The sequence below is a fragment of the Symphalangus syndactylus genome, chromosome 3, assembly GCF_028878055.3.
Source record: "Symphalangus syndactylus isolate Jambi chromosome 3, NHGRI_mSymSyn1-v2.1_pri, whole genome shotgun sequence".
NCBI lineage: Eukaryota > Metazoa > Chordata > Mammalia > Primates > Hylobatidae > Symphalangus > Symphalangus syndactylus.
Window position 1 is genome coordinate 17,434,875 of NC_072425.2, and position 13,912 is coordinate 17,448,786.

The following is a 13,912-nucleotide window of genomic DNA, read 5'->3' on the forward strand; positions in this document are numbered from 1 at the left end:
CAAAAGTCTACAGGCAGGAATGCAGCTGGTTCCAATCACAGTGAACTGAAACAGCAACCGGGGCCAAAGGTGCAGAAAGAAAACTTACTTATAATAAAGTTAAAAAGCAATGACTTTTCTTTATAAAAGAAACACATTATGTGACATAAATCAAAACTGTAATGAAAAAATAATTTTCCATCTAAGTATATAAAATATGAGAAGGTTGCAGTAAATAAGAATGAATATTTTTGATTTATTCAAAGTTTCAATCTAAAACCTCAATGAAATCTACCACCTTTATTACAAGGGGACTGATGGTTCCTGAACAGAAAGAAACAAAGGTCAGGAAAGATGGCACTGGACATTGGAGAGGAAACTGGCCGAGTGTGCAGAAGGTTTGGTCCAATAGATCACTGACAGGCTAAAAGCCACATTTTGTTGAGAAATTACATCAGAACTGTTTAAAGAGTATAAACCTCCATAGGAAAACTAAAGATGGCAAATGAGATTTCAACTCTGTTACTTCAAGTCAATAATGTCTTCATCGGAGAAAGCCGTGAGCTGGAAGGGGCTGCTGCCGGAGACCGGGCTGCCCTCTCTGTCTGCCACAGGGTCCTGGTCAGAGCTGGTTGAGTGCCCCTCAGGGTTGGCTTCGGAAGTAGAAGCACTTTCCAAGAAGCCTGATGGGATCCTAGAAGAGACAAGTCACTGTAAGAGGATCCTTGGGAGTACCACGGAACTGGGCCTATTTTTTTCTGGCAACTTCCTGCTCATCTGAGCTCATGAGTTTGGCTCCCCAAACACTCACTGTTATGTGGTAGAGGTGGGGAAGTGATGGAATGCCACCCCCATCACCTCAGGGGGTTGTGAGGATTAAAGGCCAAGTGTGTGACACATGGAAGGTGTTTGTGAGGCATTATTTACCTACCTTTCTAAAGTGCAAATCCAGATAATGTCACCCTGCCTAAGACCCTCCCATGGGTGCCCAGGGCCTGAGGATCAGGCTGAAACTCATAGCCAAGGTTCCGGGACCAGGCCTGTGACCCCTCCAGCCTCCCAGGGCACCCCTGACTCCCTCTGTTTCCTCCAGCTCCTCAGGACTCTCTCAGTAGCTGCATATTAATTTGACCAATATTGGTTTGCACTTCTCAGGGAGTTCATGCATTCCACAAATACTCATTGGCCTGCAAAAGCCCACCCGGCCCAGCTGCTGCCCATTCTCGGCCTCACACAGTTCCTGGCTCCGTTCTCTCTGCTCAAGCCTGTCCACTCTTCCTCCTGCCTTTTAACTGGCCATGCTAGGCCTGCTTCGGGGCCCTTGCCCTGAGGTTGTTGCTATCAGAAGGGCTGTTCCCCTAGCTTCTTACCATTCATTCCAAGCCCAGCCCAATGCTATTTCCTCAAAAAGCTTTCCTTGACCCCTCTCTCAGAGTAGACCTTCTATGTGCCAGCCCCGTCACTTCTTTTCAATTTCTTTGTCGCACTTGTCACTATTTGAAATGATTTTATTTGCTTACTTGTTTACAGGTTTGCTGTCTGTTTTCCCACACTAGAGTGCAAAGTCCCTGAGGGCAGGGGCCTTGTCAGGTTATGACTTCTGAGAGGAGGCTCAGCCTCCCCTGATGTTTGAGACCCTTCCTGCCCCAGGTGTGGGCTGGATGGCAACCCTCCTTACACATCACCTGCCATGCTGGAATGCAGTAATTGTCTGGACCCTTGTTGGTCTTTGTCACTGGCCTGGGAACCCCTTGAAAGCACAGGTGGGGGCTTAGTCCTTTCCATATCTTAATACCCAACTAAGTCCTAGGTGCTCCAAGAATGTGTGTTGAGTGAATGAATGAAGCTTGGACATACGAACTATCACTCCCCACACTGGAGCACGTGTGATGTTGCTTGAAGGATAACAGAGATCTTATAGGACAAATCAGTGTGACTTAACTACTATTCATTGACATGTGATGCTGACCTGGCATTCAGATAGGCTGGACTGTGTATATGCTACCAGTACTGCATTACTGCATAGAGAGCACCTGTTTCCCTGCAGTCTTACTAAGTGTTTTTTGTTTGTTTGTTTGTTTGTTTTGAGACGGGGTCTTGCTCTGTTACCCAGGCTGGAATGCAGTGGTGTGATCATGGCTCACTGCAGCCTTGACCTCCCAGAAGGAGGTGATCTTTCCACCTTAGCCTCCCAAGTAACTGGGGCTACAGGCACATGCCACCAGACCCAGCTAATATATATATATATATATATATATATATATATATATATATTTTTTTTTTGTAGAGATGGGTCTTGCTGTGTTGCCCAGGCTCAGATTGAACTCTTAGGCTCATGTGATCTTCTCTTCTCATCCTCCCAAAGTGGTGGGATTATAGGCATGAGCCACCATGCCTAGCCAGCATTTTTATTTTAAAAACTCTCTGTCAATCTGGTGAGGAAAAAGTCTCTCTCTCCCTCTACATATATATATATATAAAATATATAAATATAAAATATATAATAAATATATATTAAAATATATTTTACATATATATATTTTTTGAGATGGAGTCTTGCTCTGTTGCCCAGGCTGGAGTGCAGTGGCACAATCTTGGCTGACTGCAGCCTCCGCCTCTCACGTTCAAGCGATTCTTCTGCCTCAACCTCCCAAGTAGCTGGGACCACAGGGATGCGTCACCACGCCCGGCTATTTTTTGTATTTTTAGTAGAGATGGGGTTTCACTGTGTTGGCCAGCCTAGTCTCGAACTCCTGACCTCAGGTGATCTGCCCGCCTTGGCCTCCCAAAGTGCTGGGATTAAAGGTGTGAGCCACTGTGCCTGGCCAGGTCTCAATGTATTTGAATTAGCTTTTGACTGCTGGTAAGGGTGCCCATTTGTCTAGCTCCCTCCCTGGCAGGCCTGAGGGTCTGGGGACCCTCAGAGAGGAACAGGCTGCTGGCCCTCTGCTGTAGCTGCCAAAGGGGCCACTAGTGGCATTATCAATCCACAGAAGGGGCCTCCTGGGCGGTACTGTGACTCATAGGTCCACCAACCCAAGCAGGTGCCTCTCCCTCTCTTTACCTGTCACTGCTAGATGACCTCACTGCCCCTGGCTTGGGGCCTCCTTGGCTTTCTTCTAACCGCTTCCGGGGTTTTGATTTGGCCTTTGGCGCTCCTTCTGACTTGGGTCCACCTTCATCCGAGAGGCCTGGATTGAGAATCATAGGTCAGAGGGTCACTACCACAGGGCTGCCACGGAGACAGAAAAGACCCTTATTTTTTCTTGGTTGGGAACTGGTGCATTGTTGTGCTAGAGTCAGGAAGAAAGATGATAGAATATATATTTTCAAATTATTGGTTTTCTGCTTGGTAGAAGGTTTTTCTTTTCTGATTATAAAGTATATACACTTTGCAAAAAATTTAGACTCAAAGAGCCTAATGAGGACAGATGATTTACAGTCCTACCGTTGATAACCCTGTAATTCTCCAATTCAGAGGTTCCGTTTTGCAAAAGCTCAGCGGTTTGTAAACAGTGGTGGACAGATCAAGCTTTGATATGGAAGACTGCATCAAAAATAGCAATACATTTATTTTAAAAACACAGTGGAAGGCACCAACTGGAAAAACCAATGGACTTTGTTAGTGTCAAGTCCTGCCCTGTCAGGTGGCCTGAATCCCCTCCTCCAGTTGTTCAGGGAATATTACTGCAGGGCAGGGATGTGCTCAGGCCAGCGTTCATGCAGATCCCATTCTAAGTTTTCAAACCAGTTTCTCCTGGTTTAACATGTCACTTCCATTTTTCCTTATTTTGTTTCCACAAATCTGAACAAAAAGGTTTCTAACAGTCTAACCTTTTCACACTTATCTGGGGCTTTATGTTTCTCTGGTTTGGGCTCTCATCTTTTTTTTTTTTTTTAAAGACAGGGTGTCACTCTGTCACCCAGGCTGGAGTGCAGTGGTGTAATCATGGGTCCCTGTAGCCTTGACCTCCCGGACTCAATCGATTCTCTTGCCTCAGCTTCTTGAGTAGCTGGGCCTATAGGCACATGCCACCATAGCTCGCTAATTTGTATTTTTTGTAGAGATGGTGTTTCACTATGTTACCCAGGCTGGTCTTGAACTCCTGAACTCAAGTGATCTGCCTGCCTCAGCCTCTCCCAAAATGCTGGGATAACAGGTGTGAGCCCAGTCCCATAGTTATACTGAGAGAAGCTAAGAGCTCAACACATATCTTGCATCTGTTCTATCCACAGACCTGCCCCCACTGTCTAGGGCTGGGAGAAGTAATAAGGGAACTGAACACACACGTGTAAAAACATGGTACGTTTCCACTTTGGGATACACCAACATAAAATGTTGCCTGAGGACTGTGGGATATAAATCCTTCTAGATACCTTTCTAGGAAATCATACATAGATTGGTACTTTTATTTTTAAAAATGGTATCAGACTAGACATAGTGTTTTATAAACTGCCCATTTCCTCCCTTCACGTGGCTTGAGCAGCTTTCCACACCAATCAATATAGATCAACAACATCACTGTTGGTGGCTACACTATAGTGTATTCCTTGGTATAGATGTATTAGAACTTACTTAAAAATCCCTTCTTAAAAGGAAACTTTCCTTTTAAACTCATTGTTTCTGAGGACAATTCATATCCAAAGATAAAACCAGCTGGTCTGTTCACAGACAGTGGAAACCAAGATTGAGAACCATTACCCAGTAGTTCCCTGCGGGTCCTGCTTGCTATTTCTTTGATCTCCATGCGAGACAGGGACAAGGAGTGCGTGACAGGAACGGCAGCGAGGCCCACACTGATGGGAGTGGGTGGGGTGATGACCTTGGAGACTAAGGGCGACTTCAGAGGTCGTTCGATGCTTCTGCCCACGAGGTTTCTAAGTGGAATCTTGTACAGATTTTTTGATTGAATTTCACCTGAAATGTGATTTCAAAAACAACATCAGAACTTTCAGAAAAGTTCATATTATTTACAAGAGAGTAATTTCCTGTTCCTTAACATAGCATGAAGGAAGATTTTATGTCACACGCTGATCTGTAATGTCCCACTGGGAGGGCTGGCCGGGGGGCACTAATTTGAGGGCGCCTGATGGCTTTGTGTTTTCTAAGAGCATTTTCCTGTGTAAATTAGGTAAAATGCACTCACGACTGCACAAGAAAAAAGACTAGACAAGAAAAGCAAAAAGCTGCCCTGCTTGGGGAATTCTGTGCTTTATCTTAACTGTGTGCAATAAAGACGAGTGATGTGGTAAGAATGTATGAAAAGCGCTGTGTTCAAAGCGATGAGGTAACCACAGCAGAGGCCTCTGGGGTTCGCGGGCAAAGCCAGATAGAGTGAAAGACTGCATGTGCTGGGGAATGTCTAGGCTTGATGACTCTATTCTTTTAGCTTTCAAAACCCAGTACTGTTAACAGCCCTGAAGGAAAAATCACTGCTGTTGCAAGTTGGAAACTCTATAGCCTTTAACTCCCTCCTCTCCACTGAAACTTTTTTTTGTTTGTTTGAGACAAGGTCTTGTTCTGTCCACTCAGGCTGGAGTGCAATGATGCAATCATGACTTACTGTAGCCTTGACCTCCCAGGCTCAAGTGATCCTCCCACCTCAGCCTCCTGGGTAGCTGCGACCATAGGTGCATGCCACCACAGCCAGCTAATTTAATTTTGGTTTTTGTAGAGACAGGGTCTCACTCTGTTGCCCAGGCTGGAGTGCAGAGGTGCAATCCTGGCTCAATGCAGCCTTGACCTCCGGTGCTCAGGTGATCCTCCCACCTCAGCCTCCCAAGTACCTGGGACTACAGGCACATGTTACCAAGCCCAGCTAGTTTTTGTATTTTTTTTTTTTTTTTAGAGACAGGGTTTTGCCATGTTGCCCAGCTGGTCTTGAACTGCTGGGCTCAAGTGATCCATCTGCCTCAGCCCGCCAAAGTGCTGTGAGCCACAGTGCCTAGCCCAGTTTATTTATTTATTTATTTATTTATTTTTATAATGGAGTTTTGTTGTTGTTATCACAAGGTTTCTTAAGAACACAACCAATGTATTCAGACTGCAAGATTTTTTTTTTTTTTTTTTTTTTAGATGGAGTCTCGCTCTGTTGCCCAGGCTGGAGTGCAATGGTGCGATCTTGGCTCACTGCAACCTCCACCTCCCAGGTTCAAGCGATTCTCCTGCCTCAGCCTCCCAAGTAGCTGGGATTACAGGTGCGTGCCACCACACCCGGCTAACTTTTGTATTTTTAGTAGAGACGGGGTTTCACCATGTTGGTCAGGCTGGTCTTAAACTCCTGGCCTCAGGTGATCCACTCGCCTCGGCTTCCCAAAGTGCTGGGATCACAGGCGTGAGCCACCGCACTTGGCTGGTTTCTTTTTTTAATGGCTTTAAATAGTAACTTCTTTAAGCAGTAATCGCATGTAGATATTAGACAATGAACTAGAGAAATTAGAGTGGATTACGAATATTAATAAAACAGTAAAACTTGGACTTCACCTTCCCCCAGGGAAGAAGGAAATACTGGAGTATCTCGGCCCGGGGGTGTCTGAGGAGAATTTCGGGCACTGGCCCCCTTGGAGCTGCCTCCAGATGAGACCTCATTCACAGCTGCAGTTGCTGTGAAGTATATGTCCGACTAGAAAGAAAGAGAGAGCATTACCAGGCTGCCTCGTGTTCTAGGCCTTGCATCCACTGGCCCTCCTGCCATCACTGCAAACCCTCCAACTGGTCCCCATCCTTGGAGCATGCAGTGCAGTGTGGGATGCCAGGGTAAGGGATGGAGGGAGGCTTCTGGAGGAAAGCCCAGCGTGGCTAGTTACACTTTTCCTGAGTATTCCACTCCCCGCCACTTTCCATCATCTATTTGTTGATCCACAATAGAAAACAGTCAGTGTTCCACCACACATCTTCTGCAATCACAAACACAGCACACGCTTCCCTAACAGGAATCTCAGGCACCTGGAGTGTTAGAACGGGAAAGATCTTAGGGATTTAGTTAGGCCCATTTGGCAGATGGGGAAATGGATTCTTCATTCACTGATCCAGCAGATACTCATGCACACCCACGATGCGCTGGCGCTGCTGCTAACAGCAGTGGTGTGCTGGATGTGATTTATGAGATCCAATTTTCAGGAATTTTGCAAACTGGCTGTTAAACACATGATTAGAAATTAAATTATACAAACCTAAAAAAACAAAGGCCCTAAATATCCAAATCCAGCCATTCCTAATTATTTGACTGTGCTTACTATTACATCTGCTCTGGAGTTATTGACACCAACAGTGTCTGTGTGGAGCTTGGGGGAGAGATACTGCACCATGGGGCATAACGCACGTCTCCCCAACACCACCTGCAGTGGCGTCACGCTGGGAGCTTGGAATCAATCATGGAGGGACTCTTTAAACCATGGAATCCAGCGAAGACTGTCAGTTTGACTTTGATTTGTTGTTTTGTTGATTGTCTAGACTTACAGTGATGGAGAAAGTACTAGTAATGAACAAGAAATGTGGAAGTGTGTTTAGTCAGGTACAGAAGCTGAAATAAGTTTCAGTTTAATGACTGAATTATATGAGGGTGAAAAATAGTTTTATAGCAGATTACCTATCAGATTAAATGACAATAAACATTGGAAAAAAATGACTGGATTGAGATATAACTTCAAGTGTAAAATAATGGTTGAACTGCAACTGTAGGTTGGCTATGGATACAAGAGTTCAGCAAATATTAACAAAAACATTTTGTAAGAACCAATTGGCTAAGTGGATTTTTATGATAAACAGCATTGTATATTTATTATTTGTAAATTGTAAGCTATTTACAATCAACTAATGTACACGCATATAATACATACATGCACATATGTACACATATCATACATATATGCACATATGTGCACACACACACGTTTTCCAGAGCACTGTGGGACCGGAGCATTCAGCACACCACTGGTACTATGATGGTAGACAGCGTGGCGTCTGCTCTCACAGAACCATCAGTGCAGCAGCAAAGATGAACAAATAAGCAGTCACCTACCACCAAATGTGATGGATGTCAGGACCAGGGAAGGGAACAGGGGACACAGCGGGGGAGCCAGCCCAGTCTGGCAGGGCTGGGGAGGACTTTGTGGGCCTGACTCAGGGGAGGGGACTAGAACAAGAACCCCCAGATTATGTGCCAGCGACAAAAGACATCTTGGAAGGCATCTTTGTTCCTGCGTCCCTCCGTTTTGCCCTAGCTCTGGGTTATGAGGCATGGATTAATCAGTTAACCATGTTTCATAGGCTATGAATTCAAATTGAGGATAGAGGGTGGGAAAGGAAGAAAGATTGCAAGCTCTGACTTTTCTAGACTTGGACTGTCCTCCAGGGCAGCAGTGACATGAATAACTGACCCAGTCTCTGATCGGTGATATCTCTTTTCATCTAAGTGCTCCCCAGCTGCCACCAGCACCGAATGACTATTAACAAAGCTGGGGAGTGTTCTGAAAGCCCACTGAAATCACACATGAAAACCCAGCAGATCAGTCTGGTCTCAGGCTTTCCATCTCGCGCTGGCGTTGTGACACAGGTCTTCATCAGCCTAACTTGACAAGAGGCGGCTTCTGTGCTCACCTGAAATCCCACAGTGTGGGGGTCCCCCAAACCGCTCAGAGATAAAATCCCAGTCCTACTCACCCTGGAGGCCACAAGCTGCAGCTGCGGCACGACTGCGGTGTGGACCAGGTTCCCGTTCACCACCAGGCGGATCTCCATGGAGTCGGTGGTGAAGGCCAGGAGATATGGGAAAGCACAGACTGCAAGGGAACGGCAGTGTCACCTCCCAGCTGCTGGCTTGGTGGCCGCGAAGGGGCTGTGACTGTGTCATAGTCACACTCACTTCTCTAGAAACTTCCATCTCTCATTCCTCTGGCTGCTTCTCTCCTTCCTTCACATGTGCATGTAGCCCTGATCCTAAGGTAGCCTTGGCTCCCAAGACAGCCTCCCCTCGGTTGCCACACTGCACCTCCCAGGAGGTGTGCACTGTCACCATGCTTGCTGCCATTTTCCCCTATGGAAACCCCATTGCCTGATCTTCCAGCGAGGCAGCTCACTTGCCAAAGTCCTGTGGGGAGTCCCTTCTGTTGTTCAGATGCCAGCCTGACATTCTGTCTGCAGGCCCAGGCCATCCTGCCTGGGACCCTTCCCTTTGGTTGGTCGCTCTTCAAGGCCCAGCCCTAGTGTCCTTCAGTGCCCCTCGCTCCTCCCATGTGCTCCTCCAGCTGCACGTCTGAGCTGGGGCTGCATGTCTGAGCTGGGGCTGCATCTTATTCCTCACTGGCCCTCGCAGTATCCCTCGGGATCAATGGGTTTGCTGAGTTATTTGTTAAGGGCTGGCCCCTCTGCTTGAAATGATTTGGATGACACACTGGCTTCTAGGCACTGTGCCTGCCCTGGCTGCCCTGTGGCACACCTCTTTCTTCCTGGCACTTTGTGTCGTCCCCTTCTTCACACTGGCTCTCTCTGCACTCTTTCCGTGGATGAGCACATCTGCTCTCCTGGCTTTCCTGGTGACTCTGCCTACCACATCTATGCCTCTAGCCATGACTTTCAAGCCCCTCCAGCAACATGGTTCAAAACCTCCCTTTCCTGTCTACCAGGTCTAATCTGTCATCAAGTCTGACTGGTCCTCCCAGGATCTTAGGTTGGTCCCTCTGCCTTCCTCTCAAAATGCTGTCCTGTGGACCTATTAACACATAGTTTTATTGTGAGGACAAAAGAATGAACTGGAACATTCTCGGCTCTGATCTGACTCCCAAAAGGCAATGGCCAGTTGTGGATCTTGAGTCACAAACACAAAGCATCGCCGCTCACGTCCTGACATTTTAGTGGCAGGCAGGTACCTGAGTTTCTATGAAACATACCGATGGCCCTGAAAGCACTGTGCTTCTCCCCGAGGTCAGTCAGCATTTTGAGGCTGGAGACCTTACACTTGAATTTTAGAAAAAGGAAAGTGAGGCCCAGAAATGAACTGAGGTGCTGAAATGATAACCAAGTACTGAAAAATGACATTTAATTGTTCTCAAATGCATACATGCTCAGGCACTGAAAGAAACTAGGAGGAACAGTAGAAGACAATAGTCCCGAAAGGGGAACAAAAAGAAAAGAAAAAGAAAAAGAACGCTGTGAATACTCATCATGCGCATATAATTTATAGCAATTTCGCAGTAAGCCAGTGATTTGCTTACATAGGAGTTGCTTACAATAGTTCAGACATATCTAAGAAGGGGAAAAGCGTTATGATAAAGATTTTTCTTACCAATTGCATAGGGAGCCTGGTTCCAACAGAACTGGAAATCTGACGCAGAAGGTTGAACCAAAAAAGAGCCACCATTAAAGGGACAAACCTTTTTATAGATGCAATTGTCTGCAATGAAAACAACAGCAACTCATTTTTGTTAGAGATGACACTTAGATGACTGTAATTAAAGAAATGAAAAACAGGCAACAAGAATAGTATCCTATCTGCTAGTTCTTTATAAATAGCCAGTATGAATACCGCCATGATGCTGGATACTTAGGGTCAAAGGCATTCTGAGCCAGAATAATATTACTACTACAAATAATAAGAGCTGCTGTTTTGGGAGAATTTACTATGTGCCAGGCACTGAGCTTTAAAGCCATTATCCCATTTAATCTCTAGAACTTCACAGAGTAGATACCATTATTACACTCACTTTACAGATGAGAAAATTGAGGTTAGGAGAGGCGAAGTAGTTTGTCCAAAGTCTCACAAGCACTGTGTGGGGGACGCAGGGTTTGAACACAGGTCTGCGTGACTGCAGAGCCTGTGTGCTGCATGCCTATGCCCTACTGTCTCCCACACTTGTGAATGGTCAAGAAGGGACACCTGATGGCAGCCCTTGGGTGGAGAATGCCCTCCTGCAAGGCGGATCACACCTTGAGCCTCATTCAGGACGAGGGTGGTGGGAGCCAGATACCCCCAAACATTTTATTATTATTCAAGAGGACTTGAAGCCATACACTTGTATCCTCTTGGTGAACCTCAACCAGTATTAGATTAACACAAGGTTCATTCGAGTACATTGTTCCTGGCCTGCTGCAAGCTCTGAACACAAGTCCACGTGGTTCAGACCACGTGGTTTCTCTTAGAGTGAGAAAGTCCAAGGAGAAACAAAGGCCCCATTTATTACAGCGGTCCATCACATTTTTTAATTAAAAAAAATTTTTTTTGGAGACGGAGTCTTGTTCTGTTGCACAGGCTGGAGTGCAGTGGCATGATTACAGCTGACTGCAGCCTCCCCATCCCAGGCTAAAGTGAGCCTCCTACTTTAAATCCCCTAGTAGCTGGGACTACAGGTGCACATCGGCACAGCCAGCTAATTTTTTTTTTTTTTCAGTAGAGACAAGGTCTCTCTATGTTGCCTAGGCTGGTTTCCAATTCCTGAGCTCAAGCAATCCCCTGGTCTCGGCCTCCCAAACCATCATGTTTTAGCCATGCATTTCTTTCTCAATGAAAGACCGAGTTATTATTATTATTATTTTTTAAATTTTTGAGACGGAGTCTTGCTCTGTCACCCGGACTGGAGTGCAGTGGTGAGATCTCGGCTCATGGCAACCTCTGCCTCCCAGGTTCAAGCGATTCTTCTGCCTCAGCCTCCCAAGTAGCTGGGACTACAGGCACCGGCCACCATGCCCAGCTAGTTTTTGCATTTTTAGTAGAGGCGAGGTTTCTCCATTTGGCCAGGCTGGTGTCGAACTCCTGACCTCAAGTGATCCACCCGCCCCGGCCTCCCACAGTGCTGGGATTACAGGCATGAGCCACCGTGCCAGCCTGAATTTTTATTAACATCATAAAGAATGGATGTTAATAAATATCTGAATGTTAATTATTGACACACGACAACAGGGATGACTCACAGACATAATATTGAGCAAAAAAAGAAAAGCGGCCAGGCGCGGTGGCTCACGCTTGTAATCCTGGCACTTTGTGAGCCCCAGGCAGGAGGATCACGAGGTCAGGAGATTGAGACCATCCTGGCTAACACGGTGAAACCCCATCTCTACTAAAAATACAAAAAAAAAAAAAAAAAAAATTAGCCGGGCATGGTGGCAGGCGCTTGTAGTCCCAGCTACTCGGGAGGCTGAGGCAGGAGAATGGCGTGAACCCGGGAGGCGGAGCTTGCAGTGAGCTGAGATCATGCCACTGCACTCCAGCTTGGGTGACAGAGCGAGGCTCCATCTCAAAAAAAAAAAAAAAAAAAAAAAAAAAAAAAAAAAAAAAAAGAAAAGAAAAGCTGGAAGCTAGATATCTGAGCACATACTGTATAATTTCATTCATTTAAATGTTTAAAACTGTCTACAGAGGGTAGAGGTAAAGACGGTAGTGTTACTCTGAGAAGAGATAATGACATGTAAGACCAGTATCTTGGGTTCTGCTAATGCATTTTAGTTCACAAAATGTCCCCACCTACATTTTAGAATCACATTTCTAATTTCTGAAAAAAAAGGAAGAAAACATGATATAATTAGCAACTTGATGAGTCTGTAGATACAGAGTTTTGTTGCAATTGGGTCTTGGCTGCATTAGTATGTTTACTGTTTGAAAAATAATGAAACCAATTTTATTTTTTAATTATTAAAAATAACAGCTTTACTGAGATCGTTTATAGACCACAAAATTCATCCATTAAAAATGTACAATTCAGGCAGGTGTAGTGGCTCTCGCCTGTAATCCTAGCACTTTGGGAGGCTGAGGTGGGCGGATCACGAGGTCAGGAGATCGAGGCCATCCTGGCCAACATGGTGAAATGCTGTCTCTACTAAAAATAAAAATTAGCTGGGCGTGGTGGTGCATGCTTTTAATCCCAGCTACTCGGGAGGCTGAGGCAGGAGAATCACTTGAACCCGGGAGGTAGAGGTTGCAGTGAGCCAAGATCGTGCCACTGCACTCCAGCCTGGCGACAAACCTAGACTGTCTCGAAAAAATAAAATGTACAATTCAATGAATTTTAGCATATTTACAGGGTTGTCCAACATCACCATGATCTAATTTTAGAACTCTCATCACCCTAAAATGAACCCTCACTCCCCATTTCTTCCCCTAGCCCTGGTCAACCAGTTTATTTGCTTGTATCTGTGGATTTGCCTTTTCCAGACATTTCATATAAATGGCATCATGCAACATGTGGCCTTTTGTGTCGGGCTTCTTTGACTGAGCTTGATGTTTTTGAGGCTCACCCATGTGTCAGTGCATCATTCCTTTTCATGGCCAAATAATATTCCACTGTATGAATAGCCTACATTTTGTTGATCTACTTACCATTTGATGGGCATTTGGGTTGTTTCTGCTTTTTGCTATTGTTAATAAAGATGCTATGAACATTCCTGTACAAGTCTGCATGGACATATATTCATTTCTCTTGTATAGATTGCTGGGTTATATGTAAGTCACGTGATTTTTATTCAGAATGTTATTTACTGTTAAATACTTTGTATCTATATCTACATCTTTATGAGCTTCATTATTTTTTTCTGTGTTTTCTTGTAGAATATTTGAGGAACAAAGAAAAACATAAAGAAGAAAATTTAAAAAATCATCTGTAACCCTATGTCCCAGGGAGAAATACACACACACACACACACACACACACACATACATATATATATATATGTATTTTTTTTTTTTTTTTTTTGAGACAGAGTCTTGCTCTATCACCCAGGCTGGAGTGCAGTGGCGCGATTTTGGCTCACTACAACCTATGCCTCTTGGGTTCTGCCTCTCGAGTTCAAGCGATTCTCCTGCCTCAGCCTCCTGAGTAGCTGGGATTACAGGCATGTGGTTTAGTAGAGACGGGGTTTCACCATGTTGGCCAGTCTGGTCTCGAACTCCTGACCTCAAGCTATCTGCCCACCTTAGCCTCCCAAAGTGCTGGGATTACAGGTGTG

At 45.4% G+C, this 13,912-nt stretch overlaps 1 protein-coding gene across 7 annotated transcripts in view; it reads right to left on the bottom strand.

Moving 5' to 3' along the window:
* Window positions 1-215: 215 nt before the first annotated feature.
* Window positions 216-13,912, bottom strand: part of GARNL3 (GTPase activating Rap/RanGAP domain like 3) — a 169,437-nt gene continuing 155,740 nt past the window's right edge. For all 7 annotated transcript variants that reach the window (XM_055271026.2, XM_055271028.2, XM_055271022.2 and 4 more), the window contains 6 exons: window positions 10,263-10,370; window positions 8,642-8,760; window positions 6,464-6,602; window positions 4,682-4,897; window positions 3,044-3,170; window positions 216-673 (listed from right to left, as the gene is read on the bottom strand). In XM_055271026.2, the coding sequence (XP_055127001.1) occupies window positions 502-673; window positions 3,044-3,170; window positions 4,682-4,897; window positions 6,464-6,602; window positions 8,642-8,760; window positions 10,263-10,370 (881 nt within the window). In that variant the 3' untranslated portion in view covers window positions 216-501. The remainder of the gene's footprint in view (window positions 674-3,043; window positions 3,171-4,681; window positions 4,898-6,463; window positions 6,603-8,641; window positions 8,761-10,262; window positions 10,371-13,912) is intronic.